Below are 15,289 nucleotides of genomic sequence, written 5' to 3' on the forward strand. Positions count from 1 at the left end.
ATGCTTTCTGGCTGATGTTTTGGTCGCTTTTGAATGTTGGTGGTGCTTTCACACTCGTGGTAGCATGAGACGGACTCTACAACCCACACAAGTGGCTCAGGTAGTGCAGCTCATCCAGGATGGCACATCAATGCAAGGCAAGCTGTGGCAAGAAGGTTTGCTGTGTCTGTCAGCATATTGTCCAGAGCCTGGAGGCGCTACCAGGAGACAGGTCAGTACACCAGGAGACGTGGAGGAGGCCGTAGGGTGGGCAACAACCCAGCAGCAGGACCGCTACCTCCGCCTTTGTGCAAGGAGGAACAGGAGGAGCACTGCCAGAGCCTTGCAAAATGACCTCCAGCAGGCCACAAATGTGCATGTGTCCGCACAAACGGTTAGAAACCAACTCCATGAGGATGGTATGAGGGCCCGACGTCCACAAATGGGGGTTGTGCTCACAGCCCAACACCGTGCAGGACGCTTGGCATTTGCCAGAGAACACCAGGATTGGCAAATTTGCCACTGGCGCCCTGTGCTCTTCACAGATGAAAGCAGGTTCACACTGAGCACACGTGACAGACACGACAGAGTCTGGCGACACCATGGAGAGCGATCTGCAGCCTGCAACATCCTTCAGCATGACCGGTTTGGCAGTGGGTCAGTAATGGTGTGGGGTGGTATTTCTTTCCATGTGCTCGCCAGAGGTAGCCTGACTGCCATTAGGTACCGATCCTCAGACCCCTTGTGAGACAATATGCTGGTGCGGTTGGCCCTGGGTTCCTCCTAATGCAGGACAAAGCTAGATCTCATGTGGCTGGAGTGTGTCAGCAGTTCCTGCAAGATGAAGACATTGAAGCTATGGACTGGCCCGCCTGTTCCCCAGAGCTGGATCCGATTGAGCACATCTGGGACATCATGTCTCGCTCCATCCACCAACGTCACGTTGCACCACAGACTGTCCAGGAGTTGGCGGATGCTTTAGTCCAGGTCTCGGAGGAGATCCCTCAGGAGACCATCCGCCGTCTCATCAGGAGCATGCCCAGGCATTGTAGGGAGGTCATACAGGCACCTGGAGGCCACACACAATACTGAGCCCCATTTTGACTTGTTTTAAGGACATTAAATCAAAGTTGGATTAGCCTGTAGTGTGTTTTTCCACTTTAATTTTGTGTGTGACTCCAAATCCAGGCCTCCATTGGTTAATAAATTTGATTTCCATTGATGATTGTTGTGTGATTTTGTTGTCAGCACATTCAACTTTGTACAGAACAAAGTATTCAATGAGAATATTTCATTCATTCAGATATAGGATGTGTTATTTGAGTGTTCCCTTTATTTTTTTGAGCAGTGTATATTATACAATGATAACACAATTAAACACAAAATACTGTTTAAAAGAAGGAGCGTATGACAAGGTGTGAATATTGGCCATTACACCTAGTAACTGGTTGGGCCACATTTTGCAGCAACAGCAATCAATTGATTGCTGTTGCAATAGCAATGAGTCTTTACATCACTGTGGAGGATTCTGGCCCACTCTTCTTTGCAGAATTGTGGTAATTACTGCAGCTTTAGATATGGCTTCATAACCTTTTCCAGCTTTCCAGTCGCTGGAACACAGGGCCATGGAGGTTTGGATTGTATTTGCCCTTCTTCATAAGTTATGCTAAAGAATGCTGTTGACGTATTTACATATTATAGATGGATGGTTAGCTGATACGTCTGCTCACGTGACTACTGTGTCAAGAATCCCTTCTTTCAGGTTGCTATGACAACATGTAAACGTTTCACAACGCTGGCATCCCGAAGCGTAGCTTTGTTTGGCTTTACAAGCAGAAAACTTTAAAAGGTAAAAAAAAAAATAGTTACGGCTTTAAGCGACAATTGGCGGGGTGTTTTTTTATTTTTATCTTGGTGTCGCTTGTTTTGTGGACTGTTTTGCGGTCGGACGTTCTTATTGAACATTTGTTGATCGAGGTTCAGCACAACAGTCATTTAACTGTTTACCTTTATGCTGTCAGTTAAAACCACAATGTTAAAGCCAGGAGAAACCGGAGAGAGAGAAAGAGAGGCCGAGCACGCTGAAGAAAGCCCGCAGTCACTTAGAAGTGCTGCAAGAGGGCCGCCACGTGGCGGGAGAGACTCGGGAATTTTCGGAGAGGAGGACTGTCCAGACAGGTCCAGTCCAGGTAAGACCAGTGCAGAGGTTCTGTTCAGGTCAGCCTTGTGCGAGTAGGGCGTATGTAACAACGACCAAATAAAGCCTTCTTTCCTCGTGTGGTCTGTGGAGATTTAGTTGACTTTGAGGAAAGTCTTTGCAGTAAACACATTATGAATTTTCTGTGTCTAAACTGGGCCTAAAGTCATTTGAGAGCTGTTAAATTTTAGATAGGTGGATTCTGTTGCATTACGTTTGGGATCATAGTTGCTCTACCTGCAAAAACATAGAAATAGTTTAAGAGGCTGCCATCTGTTACTGGCTGGATGAATGTTTACATGGCATATATGGTCATATGGATGACCTGGTTTTATTTCAGCACAGGGAACCAGTGACACCTGATGGCATCTGGCTTCCTTAAAGCAATATTCTATTTTGTTCTGTACTCTGATCACGAGAATCATGCCAAGGGATGCAGGAGGCGTAGGGGGAAGCATAACACTAGTAAATGAGATTAGAGTTGCATTGAAGTAAACAGAAGCAGCAATGTTGTCAGAAGACTGTACGAACATGTTTTTTATGGCAAAACAAAAATTATAATGCACAATATTTCATTTTTTATGGAGATTCCAACATATGCCGCTTTTTCTTTGCAGATGTACAGCGGAATGTGAAAGACACTGGAACTCAAGCTAAAGGTGATGATATGAAACTTACGCACTAGAAAACAGGAAATGCTAAAAACGTCATAGAAACTGGTCTTATTTCAGCTCAAACTATTCTAGTGAACTTGTATCTGATATCCAAATTAGACTTTTCAAATTAGTTTTAAATTGTCACAGGCCATCTGTGCTTTTTCTGTCATTTAGGTTCTTATATTCATGTATATTTTACAAAGGAAAGACAAGTACTTTCTGTAAAATTCTCGCCATTCTTTATTATCCAGTTGCGCTTGAGACTGTGGAAGAAGCTCAGTATGATTTCCCTACTGATACTGAGGAACATGATGAGAAAACAAATGTTAAAAACTTAACAGCTACTGGTGAGTATGACCATCACCAGACACTAAAATACAGCCATTTGTGGATTCAGGCCTCTTTAGGTTCATCATGGATTTATAATGAGTTTGGAGAACAGGTCAAATATATGGACTGTGTGGTTAGTTGGTATGAAACCAAATGTTTAGCCATGACATAAAAGTGATTTTGCCCTCCCTCAACAAATTTCAGGATTAGTGTACATATTTCTGTGCTATACTGTTAACAATCTGAATACCAACACAAATACAGTTCAAAATAACTGAGTTTAAAAATGACTGAAGTTCAAAATTTTATTCCTGCAACAATTTGAAATACTGCCCATTCTATACCAGAGCAAAACATGAAGAAAATGTGATCACATTTGTTAATAATTTATAGAAAGGGGGGAAAAGGAATATTAGGCAGTGTCAACAATTGTCTTTCCCTAGCTCAACATTTATTATATAAACTGAGAAATGCTTGAAGATTTATCTTTCCTGTAAATCACTGAAGTAAAATGTAGTTATATAAGCACTGTTTATGTGAACTGCTTCAGATCTGTGTTGCAAAGATTCAACCATCTTCTGGTACTTGTGATTAGGTATTCCAGCCTTGGACTGCATTCCACAATTCCTCTGGATTTCTCTGTTTTCCCTCAGAAAAGAAAAGGTTCATGGTCATCTGATAAATTGTCGGTATGTCCTAAACTCAAAAAGTACAATCTTGGTTCCATTAGTCCACAACACGCTGGTCCATTTCTCTTTAGGCCTGTCACTATATTATTTGGCAAACTGCAACCTCTTCAGTAGCTGTTGTTTTAGCAGACGTGAATGAAACAGCACTGAATGTTGAGGTGGATGGAGCTGAACAGAAATCAAAGGTGGATGAAAATGCAAAATATGAAAATGAACAGCAAGTATGCAGATTGTGCAGCCAAAGATGTGCAGAAATTATACGCCTGCAGGAGGAGAACAGAAAACTGAAGGAAGAGCTGTCAGGAAAGAAGATGGACGAGCAATTCCTAAAAGATGATGTGATGGTCAAGTATTACATGGGGCTTCTATGTTCGGCTGCTGTGATGGGTGTGCTGTCTCAGCTCCTTCCCCGTTTACCACAGACTGGTCAAAAATGTTCGCCCTTCCAGATGCTCCTCCTGACTCCAATGGGCCTGAGGCTGAATCCCATTCAGCATATTGCACACCTGTTCGATTGACTGTGTCCACCACGTTCACAAATACCATAGATGTCATGTTTACACACCTCAGGCTTTTGATGCACGGGCAAGAGAGACATTGCTGCAAGGCAGCATACCACATCAGTTTGTGGAGGCTCTTGGCAATCGTGTTGCTGTTATTGTGGATTGTTTTGAAATAATCATTGAGAGAGCTTTAAATTTTAACGCTAGAGCCCAAACATTTTCACATTACAAGCACAGGCTAAAGTATCTGATTGGCAACACACCGCAGTGAGCGGTCTCTTTTATTTTAGTTGATTGTGATAGGGACTATTGGTTTAATACATTTTCACATAGATAAAGTGATACAGTGTTTGTGTTTATTTTGTGTAAGAGTGTTTATTTGTCAAAATAAGGTTATTGTCCCCACCTTTTGGTAAAACACAATGACAATTTTGGTTTTGGTTAATAATCATCAATTAATAAATACAATTAAGGACAAGGACAGGCCTGTCGCCCCACTTTTGCTTCCTCTCCCTCCCAGGTTCAATAACAATCCACTGAGAGCCTGTCATTCTGGCTATGCCGTCTGGGATGTTGTAAGGGTGGTAAAACATATTTGAAATAGAGACCTTGAGCCAGTAGCCAATGTCCACAAGATCATAGCAGGTGTAGCAAATGCCCATGAAAGTAGTGCTGCACAACAAAGAGAGAAAAAAATACAACAAAACATCAAGACTGTGGAAATGGTGGTGGACTTTTGGAGAACACCACCCTCATACACGTCCCTCACCATCCTCAACAACACCGTAGCAGCTGTGGACCACTCCAGGTTCTTAGGAACCACCATCTCTGAGGACCTGAGATGGTCCTCACACATAGACACTGTTTGAAAGAAAGAGATAGGAATTTTGGGTTTTCATGAGCTGTATGCCAAAATCATCCGTATTAAGACAATGAAAGACCTGAAATATTTCAGTTAGTGTGCAATGAATCTAAAATATATGAATGTTAAATTTTCATCATTACATTATGGAAAATAATGAACTTTATCACAATATGCTAATATTTTGAGAAGGACCTGTACAACCTTCCACAGGAGCTACTGGTCATCTTCTACACTGCCATCATTCAGTCTGTCCTATCTTCATCCATCTCAGTGTGGTTTGGCTCATCCAGAAAACAGGACAGGTCCAGACTGCAACAAATAATCAGGACTGCAGAGAGAATAATCAGGGCTGACCTTCCCTCCATCCAGGACTTATACAGGTCTAGGGTCAGAAAAAGAGCTGCAAAAATCTCTGCGGACCCAACACACCCTGCACATAATCTGTTCAGAATTTTACCCTCAGGCCACTGCTACAGAGCACTGTTTACAAAAACCAGCCGCCACAGAGACAGTTTATTCTCCCAGGCTGTTTCTCTGTTGAACATTCAATAGAGTACAAAACAACAGCATACAGATGTTGCAAATTCAATTCAATTCAAAAATACCTTATTAATCCCAAAGGGAAATTAAATGTTGTTGTAGCTCATTGAGGGTTTCTTCAAAGAGCCGTTGTAGATGCTGATGGCTGTGGGCAGGAAGGATCTCCTGTAGCGCTCCTTCTTACAGCAGATCTGAAGAAGCCTCTGACTGAAGACACTGTTGTTGTCGGACAGTCTCATGAAGAGGATGCTCAGGGTTCTCCATAATGTTCTTAATTTTATGAAGAATCCGTCTTTCCACAATGATCTCCAGAGGTTCCAGAGGAGTCCCCAGAACAGAGCCAGCATTCTTTATCAGCTTGTTGAGTCCCTGGCTCTGATACTGCTTCCCCAGCAGATGATGGCAGAAGAGATCACACTCTCCACAACAGACTTATAGAAGATATGCAGCATCTTGCTGCAAACACCAAAGGACCTAAGCTTCCTCAAGAAGTACAGTCTGCTCTGTCCCTTCTTGTAGATGGCTTCACAGTTGCATCTCCACTCTAGTGTGTTGTCCAGGTGAACACCGAGGTATTTATACTCCTCCACCACCTCCACTTCTTCTCCCATGATAGAAATAGTTTTTGACTTATTCCTGTTTCTCTTAAAATCTACAATCATCTCCTTTGTTTTAGTCAAAATGAGATGATTGTTTCCACACCATGCCACAAAGCAGTCCACCACCTTCTTGTACTCAGCTTCTTGTCCATCTCTGATCCACCCCAAGAATGCAGAATATTCCGAGTATTTCTGCAGATGACAGGAGTCTGTCTTGTACTGGAAGTCTGAGGTGTACAGAGTGAAAAGGAATGAAGAGAGTACAGTCCCCTGTGGTGCTCCTGTGCTGCTGACTACCTGGTTAGACTCACAACCCTTCAGTCTCACAAACTGTGGTCTGTTTGTCAAGTAGTCTTTGATCCAGGAGATTGTTGAGGCCTCCACCTGAGTCTTCTGGAGTTTCTGGCAAAGCAAATCAGGTTGGATTGTATTAAATGCACTGGAGAAATGAAAGAACATGATCCTCACAGTACTGCTGGCTTTGTCCAGATGACAGTGGGTTTGTTGAAGCAGGTGTATGATGGCATCTTCAACTCCAACTCCACAGCGATAAGCAAACTGAAGGGGATCCTGATGGTTTACTGTTTGCTTACTCAGGTGGGCCAACAGGAGACTCTCTAGGACCTTCATTATGTGAGATGTCAGGGCAACAGGTGTAGTCATTGAGGACTGATGGGTGAGTTTTCTTTGGTACAGGAACAAGACAGGAGGTCTTCCACAACACCGGAACCTTCTTCTGGGCCAAGCTAAGGTTGAAGAGGTGCTGCAGAATCCCACAGAGCTGCTCTGCACAGGCCTTCAGGACTCTAGGGCTGACATGATCTGGACCTGCAGCCTTATTCTGATTCAGTCTCTCCAGTTGCATCTTCACTTGACTTCTTGAGACACACAGGTGGAAAGGGGAAGCAAAGGAGGCATCAGGATCTTCTGATATGGTTGAAGGCAAACATGTAGAAGCAGAAGGGTCTAGGGCTGAGGTGGAAGATAAAAAATTTGAGGTGTTACTGGACAGCTGTGGGTCCTGTGGGTCAAAGGAAGGTGGAATGTCTGTTTGGCTGTGAGCAGGAGAGGAGGATGCGAAGCTTGTTTCTGAACTGAACCTATTGAAGAATGTGTTCAGTTCATTGGCTCTGTCCAGACCTCCATTGGTCTGATCATCCTTCTGCTTGAAGCCTGTGGTCTTCTTCATCCCTGTCCACACATCTCTGATATTGTTTTGCTGGAGCTTGCTCTCCAGCTTCTTCTTGTACACCTCCTTGCTGTCTCTTATCTTGACTTTAAGTTGCTTCTGTATACTCCTCAATAATTCTCTGTCTCCCTCTCTGAAGGCTCTTTTTTTCTTGTTAAGCAGGTCCTTCAGGTCACTGGTGATCCAAGGTTTGTTATTGGGGAAGCATTTCACGGTTCTGGTGGGGATGGCGTTATCCACACAGAAGTTTATATAGTCGGTTACACACTCAGTCATGGCATTGATGTCCTCTCCATGTGGCTGGCACAGTGCGTCCCAGTCCGTAGCCTCGAAGCAACCTTGCAGAGCTTCTTCAGCTTTCTGTGACCATTTTCTCACAGTCCTTACAGGCTCTGAACAAGGGGCTTATATTTCGAGCAGAGAAAAACAAGCTTGTGATCTGATTTGCCTAGAGGAGGTCTTGCTGTAGAGATGTATGAGTCCTTGACATTTGCATAAAACAAATCCAATGTTTTGTTTTCTCTGGTAGAGCAGCTGACAAACTGTTGAAATGTTGGAAGTGTAGCAGAAAGTAAAGCATGGTTAAAATCACCAGAATTTGCCACAAAAGCCTTGGGGTTTTGTGTCTGTAGCTTAGCAGCAACTGAGCTGATGGCATCACATGCAGTGTCGGCAACAGCGGAAGGTGGAACGTAAACTGTTGCCAAAATAACACTGGTGAACTCTCTGGGTAAATAATATGGACGAAAACTTACTGCCAATAGTTCAATATCTGGACTGCAGAGATGACACTTCACAGTTACATGTCCTGGATTACACCATCTGTTGTTCACAGGTACTGCCAGTCCACCTCTTTTACATTTGCCGCTCCTCTTTAAATCTCTGTCTGCTCGTATGGTTAAAAAGCCCGGCAGAGAGACACTGGAGTTGGGGATATGATCCTGCAGCCATGTCTCAGTAAAACACATAATACTGCATGCCCGGTACTCTGGCTGGGTCCTTTTAGGGCTTGTAGTTCATCCAACTTGTTTCCCAACGATCTCACATTGCCCATTATAATCGACGGAAGAGATGGTTTGAACTTCCTCCTTCTCTCTCTTCTCTTAGCTCCTGCTCTGCATCCCCTTTTCAACTCATCAGGGATTTGGGGTTGTAGTTGAAGTATTATTTGAGCTTTTGAGATATTAATCAGCTGCTCCCGGTTGTAAGAAACAACCCCGTTGCCATGGCAATGCATCATAACAAATGTCCAAAAATAGAAAGTATTAGGAAAAATCCTCAAAGCTGCACAGCATCTGACACCGGAGAGGACAGTTGTCCAAAAAAAAAAAAAATAAATCAACTGTATCCACCACAAGAGGAATAGTTCCCAAAAAAGAATAAATCAAAATGAAAAGTAACAGAGCTACTCCAATGTGCTGCCACCTTGAGTGGCGCAATTCTAGAAAATGCACCTTTTTATTTATATATGTGTATATTTGTATATTGTATATATGTATATTCTGTAACGCAAAAACAAAGACCAGAGAGCAAAGTGTACCGGAGTCAAATTCCTTGTTTGTATGTACGAACTTGGCAATAAAGCTGATTCTGATTCTGAAAAGAGCAAGGCAAGGGAGGGCTGTGAGCCCCTGCACCGACCATGCATGCTGGTGTCTTGCCTGTGAACCAATTCAGTTCGCCTGTATATGGCTTTAGTCGTAAGGGAGTTGAAACACCAGGATGTTCCTCTAAAATAAAGTCTTTTAAGAGGAACATCTCGATTCTGTTTGACCAAATTATGTGACAAAATCTTCATGCAGATAAATTAAATCTGTGCTGTTCTTTTGAATACATACCTGCAGGATGGTCCAAGTGTATGCATTGTATTACCAAAGATGAGTTATGCTTTAGAATCAAGTAAACTATATTCCTTTCTCACATCAGGTTCTAATTTTAAGCAATCTCTCAATATTACACACATATTTATTTTCCAAAATTATTTACTCATCCCTCAAAATTATTAAATTCAGGTATTTCGGTCTTTTTCATGACCACAGGTGTGTAAAATCCAACAACTCATGGGACACTCATGCAGCATTATAATTCATCCCCAGATGGTCAGTTGATCCCTTACTATGACAAAAAATAAGCCAATGACTTTAATATTTGTTTCTTCCGCATGAGTTTATTTCATTCCTGTTTTAAAAAAAAAAGAACAAAGTGTTAGAGTTCAGAGGATTAACTTTTTAAAGTTGTATCATTGATGGACCACTGCTCTTCAGCCTATGTAATAATAAATTACCTGAAAGTTGTGAAGATGTCCATTGCAAGTTGTATGCAGATTATGTTGTCAAATATGTAACTGCAAGAAAAAGTGGTTTAAAAATCATTTTCTGTCTTTGGATGGCACTAAAACGGTTTCATTGGGTTTTACAATCAAATGTAAACCTTATAAAAACTGTTAAAACTAATCTTAACGGTTTTCTTCTGATAAGATCATGTTTGCTTTTACATGTCAAATTACAGGGGTTGGACATTGAAACTGAAACACCTGTCATTTTATTGTGGGAGGTTTCATGGCTAAATTGGACCAGCCTGGTAGCCAGTCTTCATTGATTGCACATTGCACCAGTAAGAGCAGAGTGTGAAGGTTCAATTAGCAGGGTAAGAGCACAGTTTTGCTCAAAATATTGAAATACACACAACATTATGGGTGACATACCAGAGTTCAAAAGAGGACAGATTGTTGGTGCACATCTTGCTGGCACATCTGTGACCAAGACAGCAAGTCTTTGTGATGTATCAAGAGCCACGGTATCCAGGGTAATGTCAGCATACCACCAAAAAGGACGAACCACATCCAACAGGATTAACTGTGGACGCAAGAGGAAGCTGTCTGAAAGGGATGTTCGGGTGCTAACCCGGATTGCATCCAAAAAACATAAAACCACGGCTGCCCAAATCACGGCAGAATTAAATGTGCACCTCAACTCTCCTGTTTCCACCAGAACTGTCCGTCGGATCGTCGAGGAGCGAGTCAGGAAACGTTTTCCTCCACCAGTATTACGTAGCGACCTGGCCACTATCCTGCAAGAAGAATGGCTTAAAATCCCTCTGACCACTGTGCAAGACTTGTATATGTCATTCCCAAGACGAATTGACGCTGTATTGCCCGCAAAAGGAGCCCCTACACCATACTAATAAATTATTGTGGTCTAAAACCAGGTGTTTCAGTTTCATTGTCCAAGCCCTGTATCTGCCTCCTGTCTGCCCATCTTGGCTGCTCAGTACCCTGATCAGAGCCTGTGGAGTTGGTTGGAGTCTCAAAGTGTTGTTTGTTTTACACGATATAAAATCTCCACCCAGTTTGTCTTCAAATCTGCCAGTTTTCACTAATGATGATCAGTTCCTTCAGCTACAGTTTGTATATGTAAACTTGTAGATTGATGGCTATATGAGGCTTTAAAGGGTACTGGCTGCATGCTTTGATTTTACCTCACTTTTTTTTTGTGTAGCTGATGATTTAAACTAAAAGTTTAAATCATTAAAAAAAATAAAAAATCTAGACCGTCTGAAAACCTTAAATAGTGAACCTCTTGACATTTTACATATTAAAAGTCCTTTATTATAGAAAATGACAAATTTCAGGAGTAAACCCAATGAAGTGACAGCCTATGCCTCTGTATGTTTGCAGTGAAAGTATTGTTGATGCCAGGTGGTCATGTCATGACTATGGCTTTTGCTATCGGGCTCAGCATTGAAGAGATAAAGCATCACCTTGCCTACGAGCTAAAAGTCCCCCTGGAGGTGCTGCAGCTCTCTCTGGATGGTGAGTTTTGTTTTCTTTAGCCTCCAGGCTTGTATACATTATCTTAATGTTTCCTAATCTTAGTACTGGTATGTCACATACAAGACTTTAAAAAGCTGCTCTACTCAATCTAACCTGATTTACCAGTCATTAAGTCAACTGATTCCCTTTTTTATCATGAAGATCGATCAGCGTAAAACCTATGTACAGTAGATTGTAAAAGTATTCATTCCCTTTGAACCTTTCCACATATTGTCACATTACAACCACAAACATGAATATTTTATCATTTTATTGGAATTTTATGTGAAAGACCAACACAAAGTTGTATACAATTGTGAAGTGGAACCAAAATTATACATACATATTTTCTTTTTTTAAACAATCAGAAAACTGAAAAATCTTGCCCCAGATTTTCGATTATGTTTAGGTCTGGACTTTGACTGGCACATTCTAAAACATTAATATGTTTTGTTTTAAACCATTCTATTGTACCCCTGGCTTTATGTTTAGGCTTGTTGTCCTGCTGGAAGGTGAACCTCTGCCCCAGTCTCAAGTCTTTTGCAGACTCCAACAGGTTTTCTTCCAACATTGCCCTGTATTTGGCTCCATCCATCTTCCAATCATCTCTGACCACCTTCCCTGTCCCTGCTGAAGAGAAGCACCCGCAGAGCATGATGCTGCCACCACCATATTTTACAGTTGAGATGTTGTGTTCAGAGTGAGGTGCAGTGTTAGTTCTCCGCCACACATAGCGTTTTGCATTTTGACCAAAAAGTTCAATTTTGGTCGCGTCTGACCAAAGCACCTCCTTCCATGTTTGCTGTGTCTCCAACATGGCTTCTGGCAAACTTCAAACAGGACTTCTTATGGTTTTCTTTTAACAATATCTTTCTTTTTGCTACTCTTTTGCTACTCTCAGGTGGGGACAGATTTCCCCACCTGAGCTGTGGATCTCTGCAGTTCATCCAGAGTCACCATGTCAGTGCTGTCCTTGTTTGGCCTGTAAATTTAGGTGGATGGCCTTGTCTTGGTAGGTTTACAGTTGTGCCATACTCTCTCCATTTCCAGATGATGGATTGAACAGTGCTCCATGAGATGTTCAAAGCTTGGGAAATCTTTTTATAGCCTGAGCCTGCTTTAAACTTCTCCACAACTTTATCCCTGACCTGTCTGGTGTGTTCCTTGGACTTCATTTTGTTGTTTGCTCCCCAATATTCTCTTAACCAGCCTCTGAGGCTGTCACAGAGCAGCTGTATTTGTACTGAGGTTAGATTACACACAGGTGGACTCTATTTAGTTATTAGCAATCATCAGGCAACTTCTGAAGGCAATTAGTTGCACTCATAAGGGGGCTGAATACTATTGCACTGTTCAGTTTTTTATTTGTAAAGATCGTTTTAAATCTTTTATCATTTTCTTTCCAATTCACAATTGTATACCACTTTGTGATGGCCTTTCACATAGAATTCCAGTAAAATACAGTATATTTATGTTTGTAGTTGTAATGTGTAATATGTGGAAATGGTCAAAGGGTATGAATACTTTTACAAGTCACTGTATATAATACATCAGTTGAAAATCTCTAACACTAAAGGTATATTTGGGCTGGATCCTGATTTTATATACTCATACTCATCATCTTCAGCTTATCCGGGACCGGGTCGTTGGGACAGCAGCCTCAGATGAGAAACCCAGACCTTCCTCTCCCCAGACACCTCCTCGAGCTCCTTTAACGGAAGCCCGAGGCATTCTCAGAGCAGCTGAGGGAAATATGCCCCTTTTCCACCAGTACCAACTTAAAGCGTTTGCTACCGGTCGACTGTTTCGGCTTTTCCAATAGTAATGGTTACATAGAACTGTTACTATTTTTAGTCCCTGCTTGCTTGTGGTTACAACCGTTCCGAGTCGCACTATAAACGTGACATCAGAAGACTGTCAGTCACTGATTAGCTAGGGGACGGCATCACTATTCACAGCATATTTCAATAACTAATGTTTTCAACTTTTAAATTGTTTTGCTATGGGCTTATTGTGTATATGAGCACTATAGCAAGCTAGCATTAAGCATTAGCTTACCCGCAAATGCCCTCTAGTTTGTATCCTTCCGTTTGATACAGCATGGCTTCCCTATCTCTCCCTCTCCTGTACTTATCCAAAGTGCTTCAGGTCTCCTTGCACAGAACCTTCTCTGTCTCTCTTCTTTCACGCCGAGTTTGACAACAGCGATAAACTGAGCAACAGTCTAAGTTGTTGTTGTTTGTGTTTACAAATCACATCACTTCGGACCGCAAGGCCGCCTTGCTTTCACCTTAGCTGACTCCTCTCGATGTGGAGGAACAGCGGCTCTACTTTGAGTAACTCCATGATGCTTTTTTATATATGAAATACATATTAATATGTTCACAGAAGCAATAAGCAACCTAGTAGATTTGTCCTATGAAAATGGCAAATTTCTAGACATCTTTAATAAATGAATTATAACTCCAGTTTTGAAGTGTGATTATTATCACTAAGTATGTAGTTATAGAACAAATCACGGTCTACCCGCCATATAAAAAGGTATTAAAAGGTTGCTGACCAGTTAATACATTTTATTGATAAAAATTTGCTTTTCCATCCAGAACAGTTTGGGTTTCAGTCAACACAACAAGGAACATCTTCTGTTATTAAAAACATGAAAAGAACCTTGGATGAAGTTAGTATAGTCAGTGGAGTATTTTTGGTCTTGAAAAAGGCTTTTGATACATTAAACCATAATGTTCTTCTACATTTTTCTCCAAGTTTTAAAAGTTACATTTCTCACAACAATGTCTTATTTACTTTCATTCCTGTAAAATAAATACAGAATAATGTGTTAGAGTTCATAGGACTAGATAAACTTTTTAAAGTTGTAAAACTGATGGACTACTGCTCTTCTGTTGATATAATTCTAAATTACCTGAAAGTTGTGAAGATGTCCATTGCAAGTTGTTTGCAGAGGATGTTGTCATATATGTAACTGCAACTACTCCACAGGAGGCTCCAGGTGTCGAACAGGCAAACGATGGAAGTCTCAAAGTGGTTTAAAAATCATTCTCTTTTTTCATTGGGTTTTACAATCAAATGGAAACCTCATAAAAACTGTTCAGACTAATCTTAACTGTTTTCCTTTCATAAGATCATGTTTGCTTTTATATGTTGTCAAATTATATCTACATGCTTTGATTCTGCCTAACATTTTTTATTGTGTAGCTGTCCTGGACCAAAGTAACCAATCCATTTTAAACATGTGATATCCTACAAATAAGCTCTGAAGGTTTTAGATCCAAACCCAATGCAAAAGCATTGTCATAAAATCCAGAAAAGGTATAAGACAAAATAATGCTTTCACAAATACATAATTCCAGCTCCTTAAAGATTTCTGTGATGTTATAGTTTGTTTTAGTGAGTATCTTTAAAAAACAAATTGCAAGTAAAATAATATGTATTCCAGAGTGTTACGATGTGGTTTTGGATTGGACCAAAGTGCAGACAAGAGCTCGGCAGGATCATCTTTGTAATTCAAAGATTTATTTACAAAGTCAAAAAACGTAGCAAAATCACTGCAGGTTTCCCAAGGCAAGGCGTGGCAAAAAACAAAGCATAATCATGGACGAGAACGAGGTATGACAAACACAAGGAACCAGCACTGAACAAAGACACAAAACCAACTTATATACTGTGAGATAACAAAGGCAGATAATCAACGGAACAGGTGTGACAAGGAGGCAGGGAAGCAGAAGGAACAGGTGAAAACAAATACAAAGGCTGAGGATTGGCAAAGTAACTAATAAACAATAAACAGAAACACAGACCAAGCAAACCTATAGACAAAGATAAATAATCAAATGGGGAATAAGAAAACTAGAATAATCATAATCATGACTAAAGTAAACAGAGAAACTAGAGGGAACATAGGAACAATAATAAC

General features: G+C 41.2%; 1 protein-coding gene and 1 long non-coding RNA gene across 5 annotated transcripts in view; one reads left to right on the forward strand and one right to left on the reverse strand.

The window, feature by feature from the left end:
- The first annotated feature begins 1,707 nt into the window (after window positions 1-1,707).
- The window catches only part of iqub (IQ motif and ubiquitin domain containing), a 93,112-nt gene continuing 79,530 nt past the window's right edge, over window positions 1,708-15,289 (forward strand). For 2 of the 4 annotated variants that reach the window (XM_047382353.1, XM_047382370.1), the window contains exons 1-4: window positions 1,736-2,168; window positions 2,794-2,835; window positions 3,084-3,179; window positions 11,224-11,358. In XM_047382353.1, coding sequence (XP_047238309.1) covers window positions 1,991-2,168; window positions 2,794-2,835; window positions 3,084-3,179; window positions 11,224-11,358 — 451 coding nt within the window. In that variant the 5' untranslated portion in view covers window positions 1,736-1,990. Of the gene's footprint in view, window positions 2,169-2,793; window positions 2,836-3,083; window positions 3,180-11,223; window positions 11,359-15,289 lie in introns of all 4 variants that reach the window. The other 2 variants (XM_047382359.1, XM_047382378.1) reach the window with 2 other exon arrangements.
- LOC124878440 overlaps window positions 9,629-15,289 on the reverse strand; it is a 32,394-nt gene continuing 26,733 nt past the window's right edge. The window contains exons 2-3 of the long non-coding RNA XR_007040772.1: window positions 9,832-9,891; window positions 9,629-9,725 (exon numbers count right to left, since the gene is read on the reverse strand). This is a non-coding gene — a long non-coding RNA (uncharacterized LOC124878440). The remainder of the gene's footprint in view (window positions 9,726-9,831; window positions 9,892-15,289) is intronic.

The sequence above is a fragment of the Girardinichthys multiradiatus genome, chromosome 2 (assembly GCF_021462225.1).
Source record: "Girardinichthys multiradiatus isolate DD_20200921_A chromosome 2, DD_fGirMul_XY1, whole genome shotgun sequence".
NCBI lineage: Eukaryota > Metazoa > Chordata > Actinopteri > Cyprinodontiformes > Goodeidae > Girardinichthys > Girardinichthys multiradiatus.